The sequence below is a fragment of the Lissotriton helveticus genome, chromosome 6 (genome assembly GCF_964261635.1).
Source record: "Lissotriton helveticus chromosome 6, aLisHel1.1, whole genome shotgun sequence".
NCBI classification, from domain to species: Eukaryota; Metazoa; Chordata; class Amphibia; order Caudata; family Salamandridae; genus Lissotriton; species Lissotriton helveticus.
Genome location: NC_136067.1, coordinates 379255724 through 379271484, shown reverse-complemented (window position 1 = coordinate 379271484; position 15761 = coordinate 379255724). Strand labels below are relative to the sequence as shown.

At 44.1% G+C, this 15761-nt stretch overlaps 1 protein-coding gene across 3 annotated transcripts in view; it reads left to right on the top strand.

Annotated features, from left to right (window-relative positions):
- Positions 1-15761, top strand: part of GRHL1 (grainyhead like transcription factor 1) — an 89751-nt gene that overhangs the window by 60167 nt on the left and 13823 nt on the right. For 2 of the 3 annotated variants that reach the window (XM_078647818.1, XM_078647820.1), the window contains exons 10-14: positions 3761-3848; positions 6793-6932; positions 8855-8895; positions 10787-10875; positions 14678-14763. In XM_078647818.1, the coding sequence (XP_078503944.1) occupies positions 3761-3848; positions 6793-6932; positions 8855-8895; positions 10787-10875; positions 14678-14763 (444 nt within the window). The remainder of the gene's footprint in view (positions 1-3760; positions 3849-6792; positions 6933-8854; positions 8896-10786; positions 10876-14677; positions 14764-15761) is intronic. The other variant, XM_078647819.1, reaches the window with a different exon arrangement.

Sequence of the window (15761 nt, the reverse complement as noted above, 5' to 3'; positions counted from 1 at the left end):
CCGCTCTCCATTTTCCATGGATGATTCTTTCTTTTATAATGCATCACTTTGTATTCCCCTTCCTTCTCTCCAATCTCCTCACGCTCTCCTACTGTCTCGTAGTTTCCTCTATATCTCTACATCCATCTTTATTTAGCTTCTTTACTCCTTTCACACTGCCCACTCTCCCCCCAATCTCTAGGCTCTTGTTCTTTCCTTACCATTCTCCCTGTAGCACTACATTGTTTCTAGTACAGTCATGGCTACTGCCTAGAAGCAGCAGTGGGGCGGATACGGGGGGTGGGGGGGGAGAGAAGGGTGGGAAATCGGGTAAAAGAAAAATCGCTTACCTCCCAGCCGGGTGGCTGGCCGGTTGCCGCTTTGCCTGTGTTGCATCCTCTTCCTGGTTTCTTATGAGAAACAGGAAGCAGGAAGCACCAGGGCTCCCATGCTCCCCGCAGCTAATCACAACGCTGCAATGCCGCATTGGGGTTGGTCTGAGTGCCATGACACGGGGCTCAGCGAGGAACTGGAGGGGTGGGTATTGATCCTCGCCCAGAGTTTTAAATAAACTTTTGTGTTGGGGGAAACACAATTGCAATAAAGGAGCGTTGAAGCGTCTTTGGCATGACTTGCATTCCTTCTCAACTGTACTCTGGAGAGGGCGTGTGTGTGTGTTTTTTGCATACCTTAAGTATACTAACCTTGCGTGATAAGTGGCGTCACTGGGGTTGGTGTCACCCGGTGCGGGTAACTCATGGTGTCACCCCCTGACGACTTACCGCATGGACCACCTCTGTTGGAAATGTACGGCGCTAGGTACTGTCTAGCTCCCTCTAGCTCCCTCTCTCTGTCTTACTCCCTCTAGCTCCCTCTGGTTCCCTCTCTCTCTGTCTTACTCCCTCTAGCTACCTCTCTCTGTCTTACTCCCTCTAGCTCCCTCTCCCTCTCTTACTCCCTTTAGCTCCCTCTCTCTGTCTTGCTCCCTCTCCTACTCCTTCTAGCTCCCTCTCTCTCTGTCTTACCCCTCTAGCTCCCTCTCTCTCTGTCTTACTCCCTCTAGCTCCCTCTCTCTGTCTACCTCCCTCTCTCTTACTCCCTCTAGCTCCCTCTCTCTCTGTCTTACCCTCTCTAGCTCCCTCTCTCTTATTCCTTCTAGCCCCCTCTCTCTCTGTCTTGCTCCCTCTAGCTCCCTCTCTCTCTATCTTACTCCCTCTAGCTCCCTCTCTCTGTCTAGCTCCCTCTCTCTCTGTCTTGCTTCCTCTAGCTACCTCAGTCTCCCTCTCGCTGTCTTTCTCCCTCTCCCTCTCTCGCTGTCTTTCTCACTCTAGCTCCCTCTCTCTCTATCTTACTCCCTCTAGCTCCCTCTCTAGCTCCCTCTCTCTCTGTCTAGCTCCCTCTAGCTCCCTCTCTCTTGCTCCCTCTAGCTCCCTCTCTCTCTGTCTTACTCCCTCTAGCTCCCTCTCTCTCTGTCTTACTCCCTCTAGCTCCCTCTCTCTCTATCTTACTCCCTCTAGCTCCCTCTCTCTGTCTAGCTCCCTCTATCTCTGTCTTGCTTCCTCTAGCTACCTCAGTCTCCCTCTCGCTGTCTTACTCCCTCTCCCTCTCTCGCTGTCTTTCTCACTCTAGCTCCCTCTCTCTCTATCTTACTCCCTCTAGCTCCCTCTCTCTAGCTCCCTCTCTCTCTGTCTAGCTCCCTCTCTCTCGTTCCCTCTAGCTCCCTCTGTCTCCCTCTCTCTCTGTCTTGCTCCCTCTCTCTGTCTAGCTCCCTCTCGCTCCCTTTCTCTCTGTCTTACTCCCTCTAGTTCCCTCTCTCTGTCTAGCTCCCTCTCTCTCTGTCTTACTCCCTCTAGCTCCCTCTCTCTCTGTCTAGCTCCCTCTCTCTCTTTATCTTACTCCCTCTAGCTCCCTCTGTCTCCCTCTCTCTCTGTCTTACTCCCTCTAGCTCCCTCTCTCTGTCTTGCTCCCTCTAGCTCCCTCTCTCTTATTCCCTCTAGCTCCCTCTCTGTCTTGCTCCCTCTAGCTCCCTCTCTCTCTATCTTACTCCCTCTAGCTCCCCCTCTATGTCTAGCTCCCCCTCTCTCTCTGTCTTACTTCCTCTAGCTACCTTTGTCTCCCTCTCTCTATCTTACTCCCTCTAGCTCCCTCTCTCTGTCTAGCTCCCTCTCTCTCTGTCTTACTTCCTCTGGCTACCTCTGTCTCCCTCTCTCTGTCTTACTCCCTCTAGCTCCCTCTCTCGCTGTCTTTCTCACTCTAGCTCCCTCTCTCCCTGTCTTTCTCACTCTAGCTCTCTCTCTCTGTCTTACTCCCTCTAGTTCCCTCTCTCTCTGTCTTACTCCCTTTATCTCCCTCTCTCTCTGTCTTGCTCTCTCTAGCCCCCTCTCTCTGTCTTACTCCCTCTAGCTCCCTCTCTCTCTGCCTTGCTCCCTCTAGCTCCCTCTCTCTTATTCCCTCTAGCTCCCTCTCTGTCTTGCTCCCTCTAGCTTCCTCTCTTTCTATCTTACTCCCTCTTGTTCCCTCTCTGTCTTACTCCCTCTAGCTCCCTCTCTGTCTTGCTCCCTCTAGCTCCCTCTCTCTCTATCTTACTCCCTCTAGCTCCCTCTCTCTGTCTAGCTCCCTCTCTCTCTCTGTCTTACTTCCTCTAGCTACCTCTGTCTCCCTCTTGCTGTCTTACTCCCTCTAGCTCCCTCTCTGTCTTGCTCCCTCTAGCTCCCTCTCTCTCTATCTTGCTCCCTCTCTCTGTCTTACTCCCTCTCTCTGTCTTGCTCCCTCTCTCTTATTCCCTCTAGCTCACTCTCTCTCTGCCTTACTCCCTCTAGCTCCCTCTCTCTCTATCTTACTCCCTCTAGCTCCCTCTCTCTGTCTAGCTCCCTCTCTCTCTGTCTTACTTCCTCTGGCTACCTCTGACTCCCTCTCTCTGTCTTACTCCCTCTAGCTCCCTCTCTCGCTGTCTTTCTCACTCTAGCTCCCTCTCTCTCTGTCTCTCACTCTAGCTCTCTCTCTCTCTCTCTCTGTCTTACTCCCTTTATCTCCCCCTCTCTCTGTCTTACTCTCTCTAGCTCCCTCTCTCTCTGTCTTACTCCATCTAGCTCCCCCTCTCTCTGTCTTACTCTCTCTAGCTCCCTCTCTCTCTTTGTTACTCCCTCTAGCTCCCTCTCTCTCTGTCTTGCTCTCTCTAGCTCCCTCTCTCTGTATTACTCCATCTAGCTCCCTCTGTCTCCCACTCTCTCTTACTCCATCTGTCTTCCCTGGATTTGTATGAACAAGAGTGCGAGCAACAGGTGGCACTGTAGTGAAGAGCAAGCTGAAATTTGGAACTGGTTCACTGGAAAACTGAAGACTGCAAGACACTGAAAAATAGGAAACCATGCACCCTCAGGTGAGCTGCTGCTATAGAGTTGCCTTGTGAGCAAAGAAAATTGCAGTCAAGCATTGCAGATCTCCTGCGAGACGCTGGCGAGTGTGAACTTCATGAGGAACAAGCTTGCACAGGGAGCGACAGTAAAGGTGAGAGCAGAGGCGAGGCTGCAGTGCAGATTGGTGTCACCCCATGTGTTGGTGTCACCCGGTGCGGGCCGCACCCCCCGCACCCCCCTAGTGACGCCACTGCTTGATAATTCACACACATCTGCACAAGCTGCACCACTGTTAGCTACGTCCTAGCATGTAACAGTGCTGGTTAACGCTGATTACGAGACTACTTTTGCCCAGCACGTGTGAGGGTAAAACCCCAAAATAGTGAAAATCAATGTTTAAAAATATGTACGCTTTTGTTCAACAGGGGGCAGAGAGGAAGATCAGGGACGAGGAACGAAAACAAAGCAAGCGAAAAGGCAAGTGCACTTATACCAGCTCCCAGTTGAACACCTGTAAGTAGAAATGACTTTGTATGTGTTTATAGTGTGAATAATACAGCATTTAGTTCATTACAATTCACTTATGCATTCTGTTTGTCAGATTGCACACATGGCAGACCACCATCCCATTTTGATGGAATTCAAACTGAAAGCCATTTCGAGTAAATCGTTTGCATGGTACTTGACCATACTGCGCTTTCTGACAGTCCATCTGGTGTATTTGTCAGCTAGTGGCGGAACAAGGCCTTGCTTCTCTCATACGACTATTCGGAGACTGGCTCAATTTATACTTTCAAAAATGCCATTCACACATTTACCGTGTTTAGCAACAGTGGTTCTTTAGTGGCTGAAGTGCAAAAAGAGCAGATTGGAACTGTTCTCTTAAAGGCATTGGGAGGGGGAATATTTTAGGCCAATGTCAGTGAGGGTAGAGCATGGTCACTTGGTCTGGTACTGGGGTCAGAGGCCTGGCTAATAAGAGAAAAATATCCTGTAAGTTTTTTGTTGGCTTTTTACCTGTAATCAGTGCATGCATTTGGCCCACCTACTAATGTAGCTGTTAGTTAACTTTTAAAGCATTGATCGCTGGCATTTCAAAACACTCATGTGGTAAGGAGGATTGGGACTTCTGACCAATTTGTTACACACGCATAAGATTAACCCACGACGCTTTGTCACTGGGTTTAGAGTCTGTGGCCTGGAGAATACACGCAAATCTAGTAGTTGTATTCTCACATAACAGCATTTTTATATGAACTGAAGAAAGAAGACTACCTCTAACCATTACGTATGCCACACCACCCAACACTCTAGTCAATGCTGATCACATTAACCTGCTCTCTCCTCTATAGCTACTCATAACTTATCCAACAAGTGACCTCACTTTCTACTATTTCTAGAGTATCATTACTGTGAAACAACCCTTGCCCAGTCTTCTAGCTTCTCTAGGCCCCCTCTTTCTTCCCTAACACGTTCTTCTAATCTCCGTAACCCCCTCCAATCTGGCTTCCTCACCTTCCTAACCCCACACTTAACGTAAACAGCACTGTCACGCGTATTCTACTTCATCACCATTACCCATCACAGTTGTTGTTTTTTCATCCGCATACTTTTGGACTTATCCTTTACTTTTGATATTGTTGACCCGCCTACTCTACTTTCCTCTCTAGACTCCGTAGGCTTTACTGGTTCGACACACATGTATCTCACCATGTACCTCTCCGATTGCTCATTTTCTGTCTGAACAGCAATGCTCTGTCTTTTGCTTTCTTGTCTTTTCACTCTACACTTCTTCCTTTGGTGATATCCTCATTCAATTTCTCCTATTGCCGGTATGCTGACATCACCCAAATCCTTATCTCCTTTCCTACATTTACACCTCCCCATCAGTCACGCCTCACAGACTGCCTCACTCTTGAACTTCTTGAAACCGGAAGTCACGTGCCCTCCCTCTTCTGCAGCACCCATCTCTCTCACTTACTTCATCCACTTTCCCCCGTCTCAGAATTTTCACTCCTCAACCAGAAACCTTTGAGTTCTCTTCTTAACATCTGTGAAAATGGAAGCCTTTATCTCCCACTCAGGTACTGCAGCATGTTTCCAAATACTGAATGTGCGCAAGACACATCCACATCTGCATCCAAAGCACTTATCACCTCATTAGTACTTCGAGGACCGGACTATTGCAATAGTCTTCTTGCTCATCTTCCACAATACACCTTTTCTCCATTAGACAAGGTCCTAATCTTTGCTATCCTAGCTCTGTATAATTTAGCCAAGCATGCTCCAACCTCCAGGAGCTGCCACCAGGCAGCAGTCTCACCTCCAAGAACTGGACTTTATACAAGTGCCCAGCAGTGGTTTTCAAAGCAGTTTGGCTCCATACTACTTCTCTGACATGACGATACACAATGACTTGAATGATATGACCTGCAACTTTTAGTCGTACTATTCCACTGTCCGCTACCGCCAATTGTGAACTTTTCACTTTATCGCCTCTATGCATTCAAACTCCATACCACCAGACATATAGAATTTCAAAATGATTGAAAAGTAAATATTTATAACTTAAAAAAGGAGGCCTCAGTTATGCTGTATGTGTGTGTGTGTGTGTGTGTGTGTACACTCTCTCTCTCTCTCTCTCTCCCCCCCCTATAAGGCTAAGAAATAGTTATGTCTAGCCTAAGGTAAATGTGTGGGTGAGATCAACGAAGACATACAACGGGCACAATTAGACGAAGCCATTGCTATTCACCCGCCCCACCCTCATCAACCTGTGCCGTCATCATTGCTGTGTAAAACATTTCTGATCGAAACATTTCTAATGCCAAATACACACATTTTTCAATTGAGTTTTCTGATTTTCATTAGAAACTGTAATCTAGATACTACAGATCACACACTGTAGTCACTCTATTAAACTAGTGCACTTTCTCGCAAAGACCGCATATGCATAAAACTTTAACATGCACAGTCTATTTATTTTTCTGCAGGTTTTTTGCCATTCTCACTCACTTGCCTTTACCCTTATTTTCTCCCATTCCCCTTTTTTATAATTTGCTATTTCTCTTTTCACTCCTTTTCTTTTGCACTATTGTCTTCTGTTTCATTTGCTTATCTTCTCAGTCCATTTTGTTCTACATTCTCTTTCTTCTTTCAGCACCCAACCTTTGTGTGTATCCTGCAAAACAAGGACATTAAAGGCCCAGTCCCTTAAACTCACTCTGCAATTAAGAGTCCGCAATTTATGCGCATTGAGATTGACCCATAATAGATTTTTGTGATTAATTCTCATTCATTAATCGTTTTACATTAATGAGCATTTATTGTATTTTGGAATGTTCCAAGAAAATGCTGATATGCCATTTAACAATACTGTAAACACGCCTGTGGTTTGAATCATTGATTGTGAACGCCATAATTAATACTCTACCTCCAACTTTGTTGGTTTTATTAGTTGCAGATGCCAAAGGACAATTACTTGCACCCCATAAGCGAACCGACATGACCATTTTTAAGCCTCTGATGGACTTTGACACTCAGCCCGTTCTTTTTATCCCAGATGTGCACTTCACGAACCTTCAGCGCACTGCTCATGTAAGTCGCCCTTGTGCATTTGGGCATGTCTTTTGCACATATAAACAGATGGGGATGACATTTCTTTTATTGTAAATCTGATAATGATATTTTGGGTGGGGGGAAAAAGGTAGCTAAATGAATATCGGGCCTGCTATACTATTTTTTTTTTCTGTAACCAGGTTTGTTTTATGCCAGTCCCAAACATTGCATAATTTTTATTCCAGACCCTAGCGTTGCATAATTCTTATTCTAGTCTATAGCGTTGCATAATTCTGAATTTCCGTAATTGGGTCACACCTATTCCCAGAAAAAAAGCTGTGTGAATCCAGTCCAAAGTTTCCAAATTAGAATTGAGTGTTTGGAGCTAGAGCCCGTTGTTGAAAGGTGAGCGATGCACCTTCTAAACTACCCAAGAGCTGCTGCTCTGAGCTGAGCCCACCAGGATTCCAGGTGCCATATTCTCAATTATTTGAGGGTGTGCAGGAAGTCGATGTGTGTCTTTTTTATTATTATTTGATGTGTGCCCCTCAGTTTTCTGTATATATTTCTACTTAAATATTCATCAAATATCTGTTTTCATTAAGGTGATCAGACTACGAACTGCCAGTGGTGCAGAAACAATTTTCAGAATGGCTGTGTTGGTATCAATGTTAAGTCACTGAAGTGGTGGGGATTGTGAAAAATTCAAGTGTTGCACTAAGAACTAGTGTAGCAAAGAAGCATATTCAGCAGGAGAGTAGCAAGGGTGTGGTATATAGCTGATAGTGCACTTTGGAGCACACTGTCAAACATGTTGTACTAAACCATGGTGTGGTAGGAGTGGTATCGCCCAATCATTTACAGCCAACACATGTTCCATTGAAATGGCCACTAAATCTGCACAGACATGCAGTTTAACTGATAAAACAAATCAGCACACAAACGATCATAGATGGAAATTGGGTTTCACAAATATTTATAATTTGTGCATCACCAAGTAAAGTGTCTTGGTTTGTTTTGATTGCATTAAAATATGTTTCCATCACACTTCAGAATTACAGAAAGTGTTAAATTTTTTATTTCGAAATTGCTGATACATTTTGAATAATTTATACAGGTCATTCACAAGTTTTTACATTTTGTTGTTAGAAAAAAAAATATTCTATGCCTTTCCTTTCGCACTCCCTGTATCCCAGCCAGATTGCCACAGTTTTCTTTACAGAGTGCTCTCAACAATCTGTTAAAAAAACACAAGCAGCACTTTGACAGAGGACATATCCTAACATTTGACTTCTGTCTCTGAATGCTTAGCAGATGTGACAAGATGAAAACAAAATTTAAAGGCATCTTTATTGCTCATTCACCTTATGAGCAGCCAGCATGGCTATGTGGGGTGGGGGGGGGGGGGGGGGGGGGGAGAGGCTTCAGGACCTTCATACCCCAATTTCCAGCATCTATGACCTCCTGTCTTTCCTGCAAGAGGCACGTACAGGGGGCACTTTTCACCACAACCAGTTCATTCTACACATTTTCTTTTTTACATAAATAAGAGGAAGGGATTTTAAAAGCGGTAAGTGAATGGCATATCAAGTGAGGTCACTACCCAGTATCTTTCGCAGAAGTCCCTTATTTCTCCAGCTCTTGGTGATCTATTAGTTTTGCAGCAGCCATTGCTGGAGCAATTCAGGAATGTGTTACTGAAGAAATAGAGGTTTTTAATTAGCTCTTTGAGTTTGAAAGTACAAGCAACCTGTGGATCAAAATACTAAACCTGAATCTTCCACTCTGTTTCTTATTTTAGTATCATGACAGACAGTACATATAATGCAACATTCTAAAGCTACTTATTCTTGGCACCAAATACAACTACAACTTCATGTTTATATTCACAACATGGAAACAAGCTTATACGATCATTAACAAGAGTTGCTTATCTTTTAATATGTATTTTCTTTTTAAAGGTGCTTCCTGTAGGAGCAAGTGAGGAATTGGAAGGCGAAGGGTAAGGCTAATATATTACTTATTAAAATATTGTAACCAATTTTACTTTAACAAGGGCTCGCAAATTATTGTGCACAATAAGGTAAAAGTACCTCAACAAAAAGCATGTTGCTACAAGATTAAAGTCTAGTGCTTCTTCATCATGTTTGCAAGTACTGTCTTGTAATTGAATCAAATCAATAATAATGCCAATAATAGATGATTTGGGGTAATGATGACTAAATTGAGTTGGGGGGGGCTCAAGACAATTGATTCCGTCTTCCCATCAGGAGAGGTTAATGTAGCTGCAATTATGGTCGTAAGTATACCACCCACCAAATGCTGAAAGGTTCACAGTTTGGTGGAATGGAGTGGTCCATAGCATGAATTTGCAATTGTTTACTACTGTTTATACTAATTTCAGGGCAGGTCAATTGGCCTTCTACCTACACTGGTCCATTACTGTGGCTGGTTGAGGTAGCAGGCTTCATTACTCAAAGTTAAGACTTAATCCCCGATGGCCTATTGTGTCAACCAAATATGGCCACATAGTCACCTGATTCTGAGCAGACTTCAGTTTCAAAAGACCGGGAAACCCACTTTTCAGGCTACAGTCGTCTTTGTCTTTGATATCTAGAGATGACTTGTACATGAAAGGACAGAGGAGAGGCAGATTGGGAGACATACTGATGATTCCTACTCTTTGTGTATTACCTTGCCCAATTTACCACCCTCTCAGAATGAGGACAAGTTCAGATTCCTGTAATTCACCACATCTAGCCTATTTTGTACTGCTCACCTATATCTCCTAGCTTCAACTAAGATCCAAGCATGACCATTTTGTAAGCATCATGCTCTACTTGGCATCAGGTTGCCTCTATTTTACTTTATTGAAAATATTTACGGCCCAGTAATGCCATTAGTTGAATAAGAGCGCTAACCGCATTTGCACAGTTTAGCCCTTCCCCCAAAGAGTGATTACATAGCAAAGAGGCATTCGTTGTGGATTTTCTGAAAAGGGAAAAATAGTCGTGGGTTTCTCTTGATGATATTGAAAGGGCATGCTATAGTGCCAGTACCAGCCCACAGAAGGCTTTTCCCCTCTTCCTGACTTCTCTGTACCGGATTATTTCAAGGAGAATGCAGTAGGTTGATCACAACTTTCAGTACATATTTTACCAGCCTGTCACATGTAAATGAGGGCTGGAGTAGTTAAATGACATGGGTCCACAGGCATGGTCTTAACTCATATACTAGTAACCAGTGTAGGATGGCAACTGTTGCTCTTACTATGAAATATAGCCATGGGCCTGGATTTACCAATAGTTGATGGACACTGCACAGTTTCGTGGTGCGTCTGTTTGCTTTTCTAATGCTAAGCAATTTGACACAATAGTTTGCATTGTTTTGCTTCATACGGGAACCCCGTAAAGGATTATTAAATAATCCCCTTCGAGAAGGGATTATACACAGAGCCAAGAGTAGAGAGGCCAGGCAGGGCCCTTTGTCCCTAAACACTATGAATATAATATTGAATGAGGACCTTGTTTATTGCAGCACTGCAACCTGGTTCGGCTTCACAGTGCATAAATAAATACTTAGGTTAGTCCTAGAGTATGAATAACCAGAAATGCATACCACACCAATAGTATGCTACAGTCAAATTCAGCACATTGTGAAAATGAGCCTTTCCAGAAATCCTCTTTTAGGGCAGTACTCTTCTATTTTTCCTCTGGGTTCTCCTTTGACGCAGCTGCTGGGAAATGTGTGAGGTTCCGCTGAATTTTTCGTAGTTTAAATAAGTAGTAAACAAATTAAATATGCACATTAAACTGCTGTGAATTCCTCTGAGAATCTAGCGCTGATAAGTTTTAAGGATGCCTTCTTTAAAGTGTGTTGGTGTTTGCTTTCAGGTCTGGGATGAAGCGATTGTCCTTCGTGGCTGATGAGGAATTTCCAGTACCGCCTGTTAAGTTGGCCAGGATAGAAGAACCTAAGCGAGGTACATCTCTTGAATTACCATTTATTTTGTGTCAAAACTCAAAAATCTGAAGTAGTGGTGGTGGAGGTGGAATTCAGTCTCCATTACTGTTACACAGGTGCTATTTTCGTTTGTGCACTTGAAGAGGGAGGGTGGGAGTGCTACCCTTGATTTCTGGTAAAATTGTATCTTTTCGTAGGGTGATGTGTCACTGCCTTTTGGGTTTAGCTTGACAGTACAGCTGTCTGCAAGATGTATTGTTACCAGTTCTTTTAAGTATACATTGAGTGTGTTTTGGCTCCACCCATAGTGCATACTATTGGCTATTTGTTGTATCATTCCACCTTCCAGGAAGAGTTTCTATTAGAATGCATGAGGAGCTGTTTTCCATCTGAAAAGTGCACTCAGTCATCATGCTATTTGTCACATTCAGTATTTTATCTACGATCTGCATTCTATACAGAAAGCAATTGTTTTGGCTACTTTTTGCAGCAGTGAAAATGTGATAAACCGCAATTGTGCATGCAACACTTGGAAACAGATTTGTGAATGTCCATGTTTACGTGATTAGCAACTGAAGCTAGAGCTACTGCCTTTGCCAATGCTTGTATCATTTGAGTTATTCAAAAATGCAGTTTGTGACATTCTAGCAGACTCTGATTTCTTTACAATGGTGCTGGATATTATTGTCCAGGAGTACAGCTCTGTTTTGAGATTTTGATGGTTTGACATTGCGTCAAACTGGGTCTAAGTCTTGTGTTCCAATCCCTCTGTCCAATCTTTGGTGTTCGGGAGTTTGATTATAAAACCTTGTGTGCAGAACGTAAATGATCCTGGCCGCTACCACACAGGGACAGGGAGTCAGGCAGTTACACTTTATTTGCAGGGCATGGTACTGCAAATAAACGTGATGCACTGAGGAGTGTACCATTCTAAACACCCCTGTACTATTCCACATGTACTGCTACTGCAGTCTAGGTGTTATCACCACTGAGGTGCTTAAGTACTAAGGGCCTTATTTATGAGGCCCCTTGCTACACCAGAACATCACTTTGTTGACGTTCCGATGGAGAAATGTACCCCGGCATATTCACAGTGCCATGTAAAGCCTCTTTATGTGTCTTTTCATGGATTTGTAAATTTGTGGCTTTTTCACGCAGAACACTGTGTGAAAGACGTGTGCCATGGGCGTTGCTGTGGGTGTTCCCATGCAACACCCATGGAATCTGACACATTCCCAGATTTACGAGAAATCGTAAACTTGGGAATGCGTCAGAATCTAACGCCACCTAAGGGTGGCGTTAGGGAGGCGCAACAAGTAGAAATGTTTTCATTTCTCCTTGTTTTGTCTTTTTTTCTGCATGATGCATCGCGGGTTCCTGGTGCAAGGGTGCCTGCGTTGGCGCACGGCATCCCATTGTGCACTTGCGCTTGCGCTGGGGAAAAGGACAGGAATGCAGTGCATCTTATAGATACAGCACATTCTTGCCCTTTTCTTCTCACATAGGGTGGCAAAGCTAGATTCCTTGCAGCACTGACCTACGTCAAAACCTCATATATGAGGCCCTAAAACAGCACTACATCACTCAGCTCCAAGTTACCCCAGGGTACGCCTTGCAGTGGATAGAAACATGGTGGGACACTGACAGGGTGGGAAAGGGCAAAGAAGGTGGTGATGAGCCTGGCTCTTTCCAGCTTTTCTCCCTGTGTGTGTGGTTCTTCTCAGGCTTGTGCTAATGTGTTGAGTTGTATATACCTTTTGGTTACTTCAGTGCCCTGGAACTGACAATGTGCACCTCCACTGAAAAGACAAGAAACAAGGGATGATGGAGTGCTATCGAAGGGACACCCCTCCCCCGCCCCCCCTTACCCAGAGTTCGTCAGTTGCGACCCTTGATCAGTAAGGATTTCCCTTAGAAATCAAGTCTGAACATCTAGTCTCTTACTTTGGCCAGTTTCCTTTTTAGGTCGAGCATTCAAGACCTCTTGTACATACTTTACTATATACTTATATATAAGTATACACTTATATGTGTATGTACTTTATGGGCTCTGGAGATCAGCCCTAGGACTTGTCTGCTTCCGCTTAGGGACTTTTTTTCTGTTCCACTCCCTCTATATAACTGTTTTAATAGAAAAGTACCAAATGGAGGTTTGTAAAATACCAGAATTGCTCTCTGCTGAGGGACTTTATTTTTCTGGCAACTGCCTCTATTTAACTTTATTGATGTAAAACGACCAGCAGAGGTCAGTAAAATACCAGAATCACTTTAGCATTCTCTAGATTCCAGTCCATAGAAATTGTCTTCCACGAGCACCCGTAGACAATAATATTTATTTCAAATCTTTTAATTTCAGTGATATGACCATCGAAGGCCCAGACTTTATATTTTAGACCACCAATATTTCTCTCCATGTGTTCCCATACCTGGCGTGTCACCAAGTTTGGCGCTTACTTTCTCTCTATGTTAAAGAACAGTAGATGTTTCAGCACCCAGGCTAATGTACTGCATAGCTAAATACATATAAGGTCCCAAAGGCGGGACCGATTGCATAGCAAATGCTTGTTGTTTTCTGAGGACGGGCACTTGCAGTCCTGTGAGAGCACCTGCCTGCACTTTCAGTCCGCTGGTGCACCTGTGCATGTATTTTACAGTGTTCCTTTGTTACAAACACATAATTAACACGTGAAAAGTTCAGCACGTATACGCCCACAGGTTTATAATATGCCTCCAACACCCAACAAAAATCCCGGCTACCCGGAAACTTATTACAGCCCTCTCTGCCTCACCTGCACCTCCGCCCGGGAGTGACTGTGACGCAGCCAGTGCCCTGTCCTGCAGGGGCACGTGAGGTCACCAGCAGCACTCACCGACGCCGCCTTCGTTGACCTCGCGCGCCTCCGCCTGCCCTTCAGTGTAACACCACGAATTGTGCTCCATTAATCAGGAGGCAGACCGCGCTGTAAACCTTTGGACCTTGGCGGCCATTATTATTTTGTGTGCGGTAAAAACATTCCCATCAATGTTGTTCTGGATGGGATGAGAGAGGAAAGGCAGTACCGGCTGCTGGACCTTGTTTACCAGAGATCTGACCCTTTTACGCAAAGAGGAAAATAAAAGTGGAACAGGTCGTTGAATAGATACTGCGACATTCATGTGAGAAAGCGAGGAAAGACCTTTCTGTGACACGTGAGAACAGAAAAAAAGATGCAAATAGGGGCAGAGACTTCTAGGAGGAGGGCCCCAAATGCTGACTTGGCACAGGATTAGTGATATTATTTTCAGTGAATGGCATGACCAGCACATTCGATAATTTATTGAATTTCCCAAGTTTACTACTTTATAGGCAGAAGTTGATAAATTAAAAGGATTTAAGTACTCGTGACCATACATGAGTATAATATTGCAAGTCAGTTTAGAGTTAGTTCCATTATTTCCCTAAGGGCTCTATATTGCTGTGTCCAATATAGGTGTAGGAGGTCTTCCAAAAGTTCAGGAAAAGACAAGACAAAATACACAATGTGAATCTAGTGAACTCAATGAAACGGTGAGTGATTGTCCTGAAAGCCTGGTTTGAACCCGGCCCAACTGGATTTTTGGTGTGAGTTATATATTGCACAGAACATCTTAATAAAGAGCACAATTGTTATAATGGGTTTATTTTAATACTATATTTTAACATGAGCGTGCAAGTATGAGGGAACTTCTAAAAACAAGTAGTGATGCTTTAATCACCTTTGTCAGGTTTTGTATTTACGCCAGTGTCTGTCTATTGCATTAGTTTGTTACAGTGTGTAATAATAATTTCCTTTTACCTCAAGTGTTGCTGTATGTCCGGAAGGAGTCTGAGGAGGTTTTTGACGCACTCATGCTGAAGACCCCTACCCTGAAGGGTTTGATGGAAGCTGTAAGTTATCTTATCTTTTTTTCTCTTGAAGTTCAGCTTCCTAATAATGTTTTCTCACCGCCCCTCTGCCTTCAGTGCACGCGCTTTGGTGGTTGAATGTTACTGGTTCTCTTTAGCAGTTTTCCTAGAGGCTCTAGAGGCTCCATACGACACACAAATTGAGAGTGGTGTCCAATGATCACTCCTACACAATACCACTAATTGACTTAGAAGACTACACAGACCCAGTTGACCTGAACTAGGTGTTATGAAAATCACTACACATTCTCTAAAAGTCACAATAAGTGTTCTCCTTCTAATGCCACAAATGACATACCTATGCCTGCGTCAACTACTCCCTTAGCTTAAACTCTGAGTGGTCATCAGTTTTTATAACTCACATTTCCTGTTACCACTGACATCCTTTTACTTCTCGTAGCACTCTTGAATGCCCCTTCCATGATCTCGCCCCACTCTTGACCATATATGTAAGCTGAGCTTTTGTGAACCCTGGATATGGCCATCACAGTAGGACCGTGTGCTGCTGAATCCACATATAACCGCAGGCTTTCCTTCAATAAGAGTTACTTCCACCTTTCCACCATCCTTTATTACACTGTCTTTAGCACTGTGTCAATCAGTCATAGCTTTTGCAAAGACTGCGCTCTGGCACTTTCAACAGTTGAGATGCCTCCTCCGTGAAATGCCTCTTCCTAGTAAGAAACCCACTCTGGTTATTGCAGATGTCATTAGCAGCAAGGATTCCAGACACTTAACAATTGCCATCGTTTTATGATGTTCAGGAGTGAGTGAGACAAGTCATTGCTGAATGAAACAATTTATGTTGCTGCCATGTTTTTAAGGTTTATGTCTAAGCTAGGTTTTCCAGTTCTCAGGTTTCCTCCCACAAACGTCTCCCAGGGATTCGAATAAGAATAGCCTGCTTCTTACCTTTGATAATTGGGAATTTTACACAGTGCACTTTAGAAACTGGACTGTTTCGTCACACTTGCAGGTGA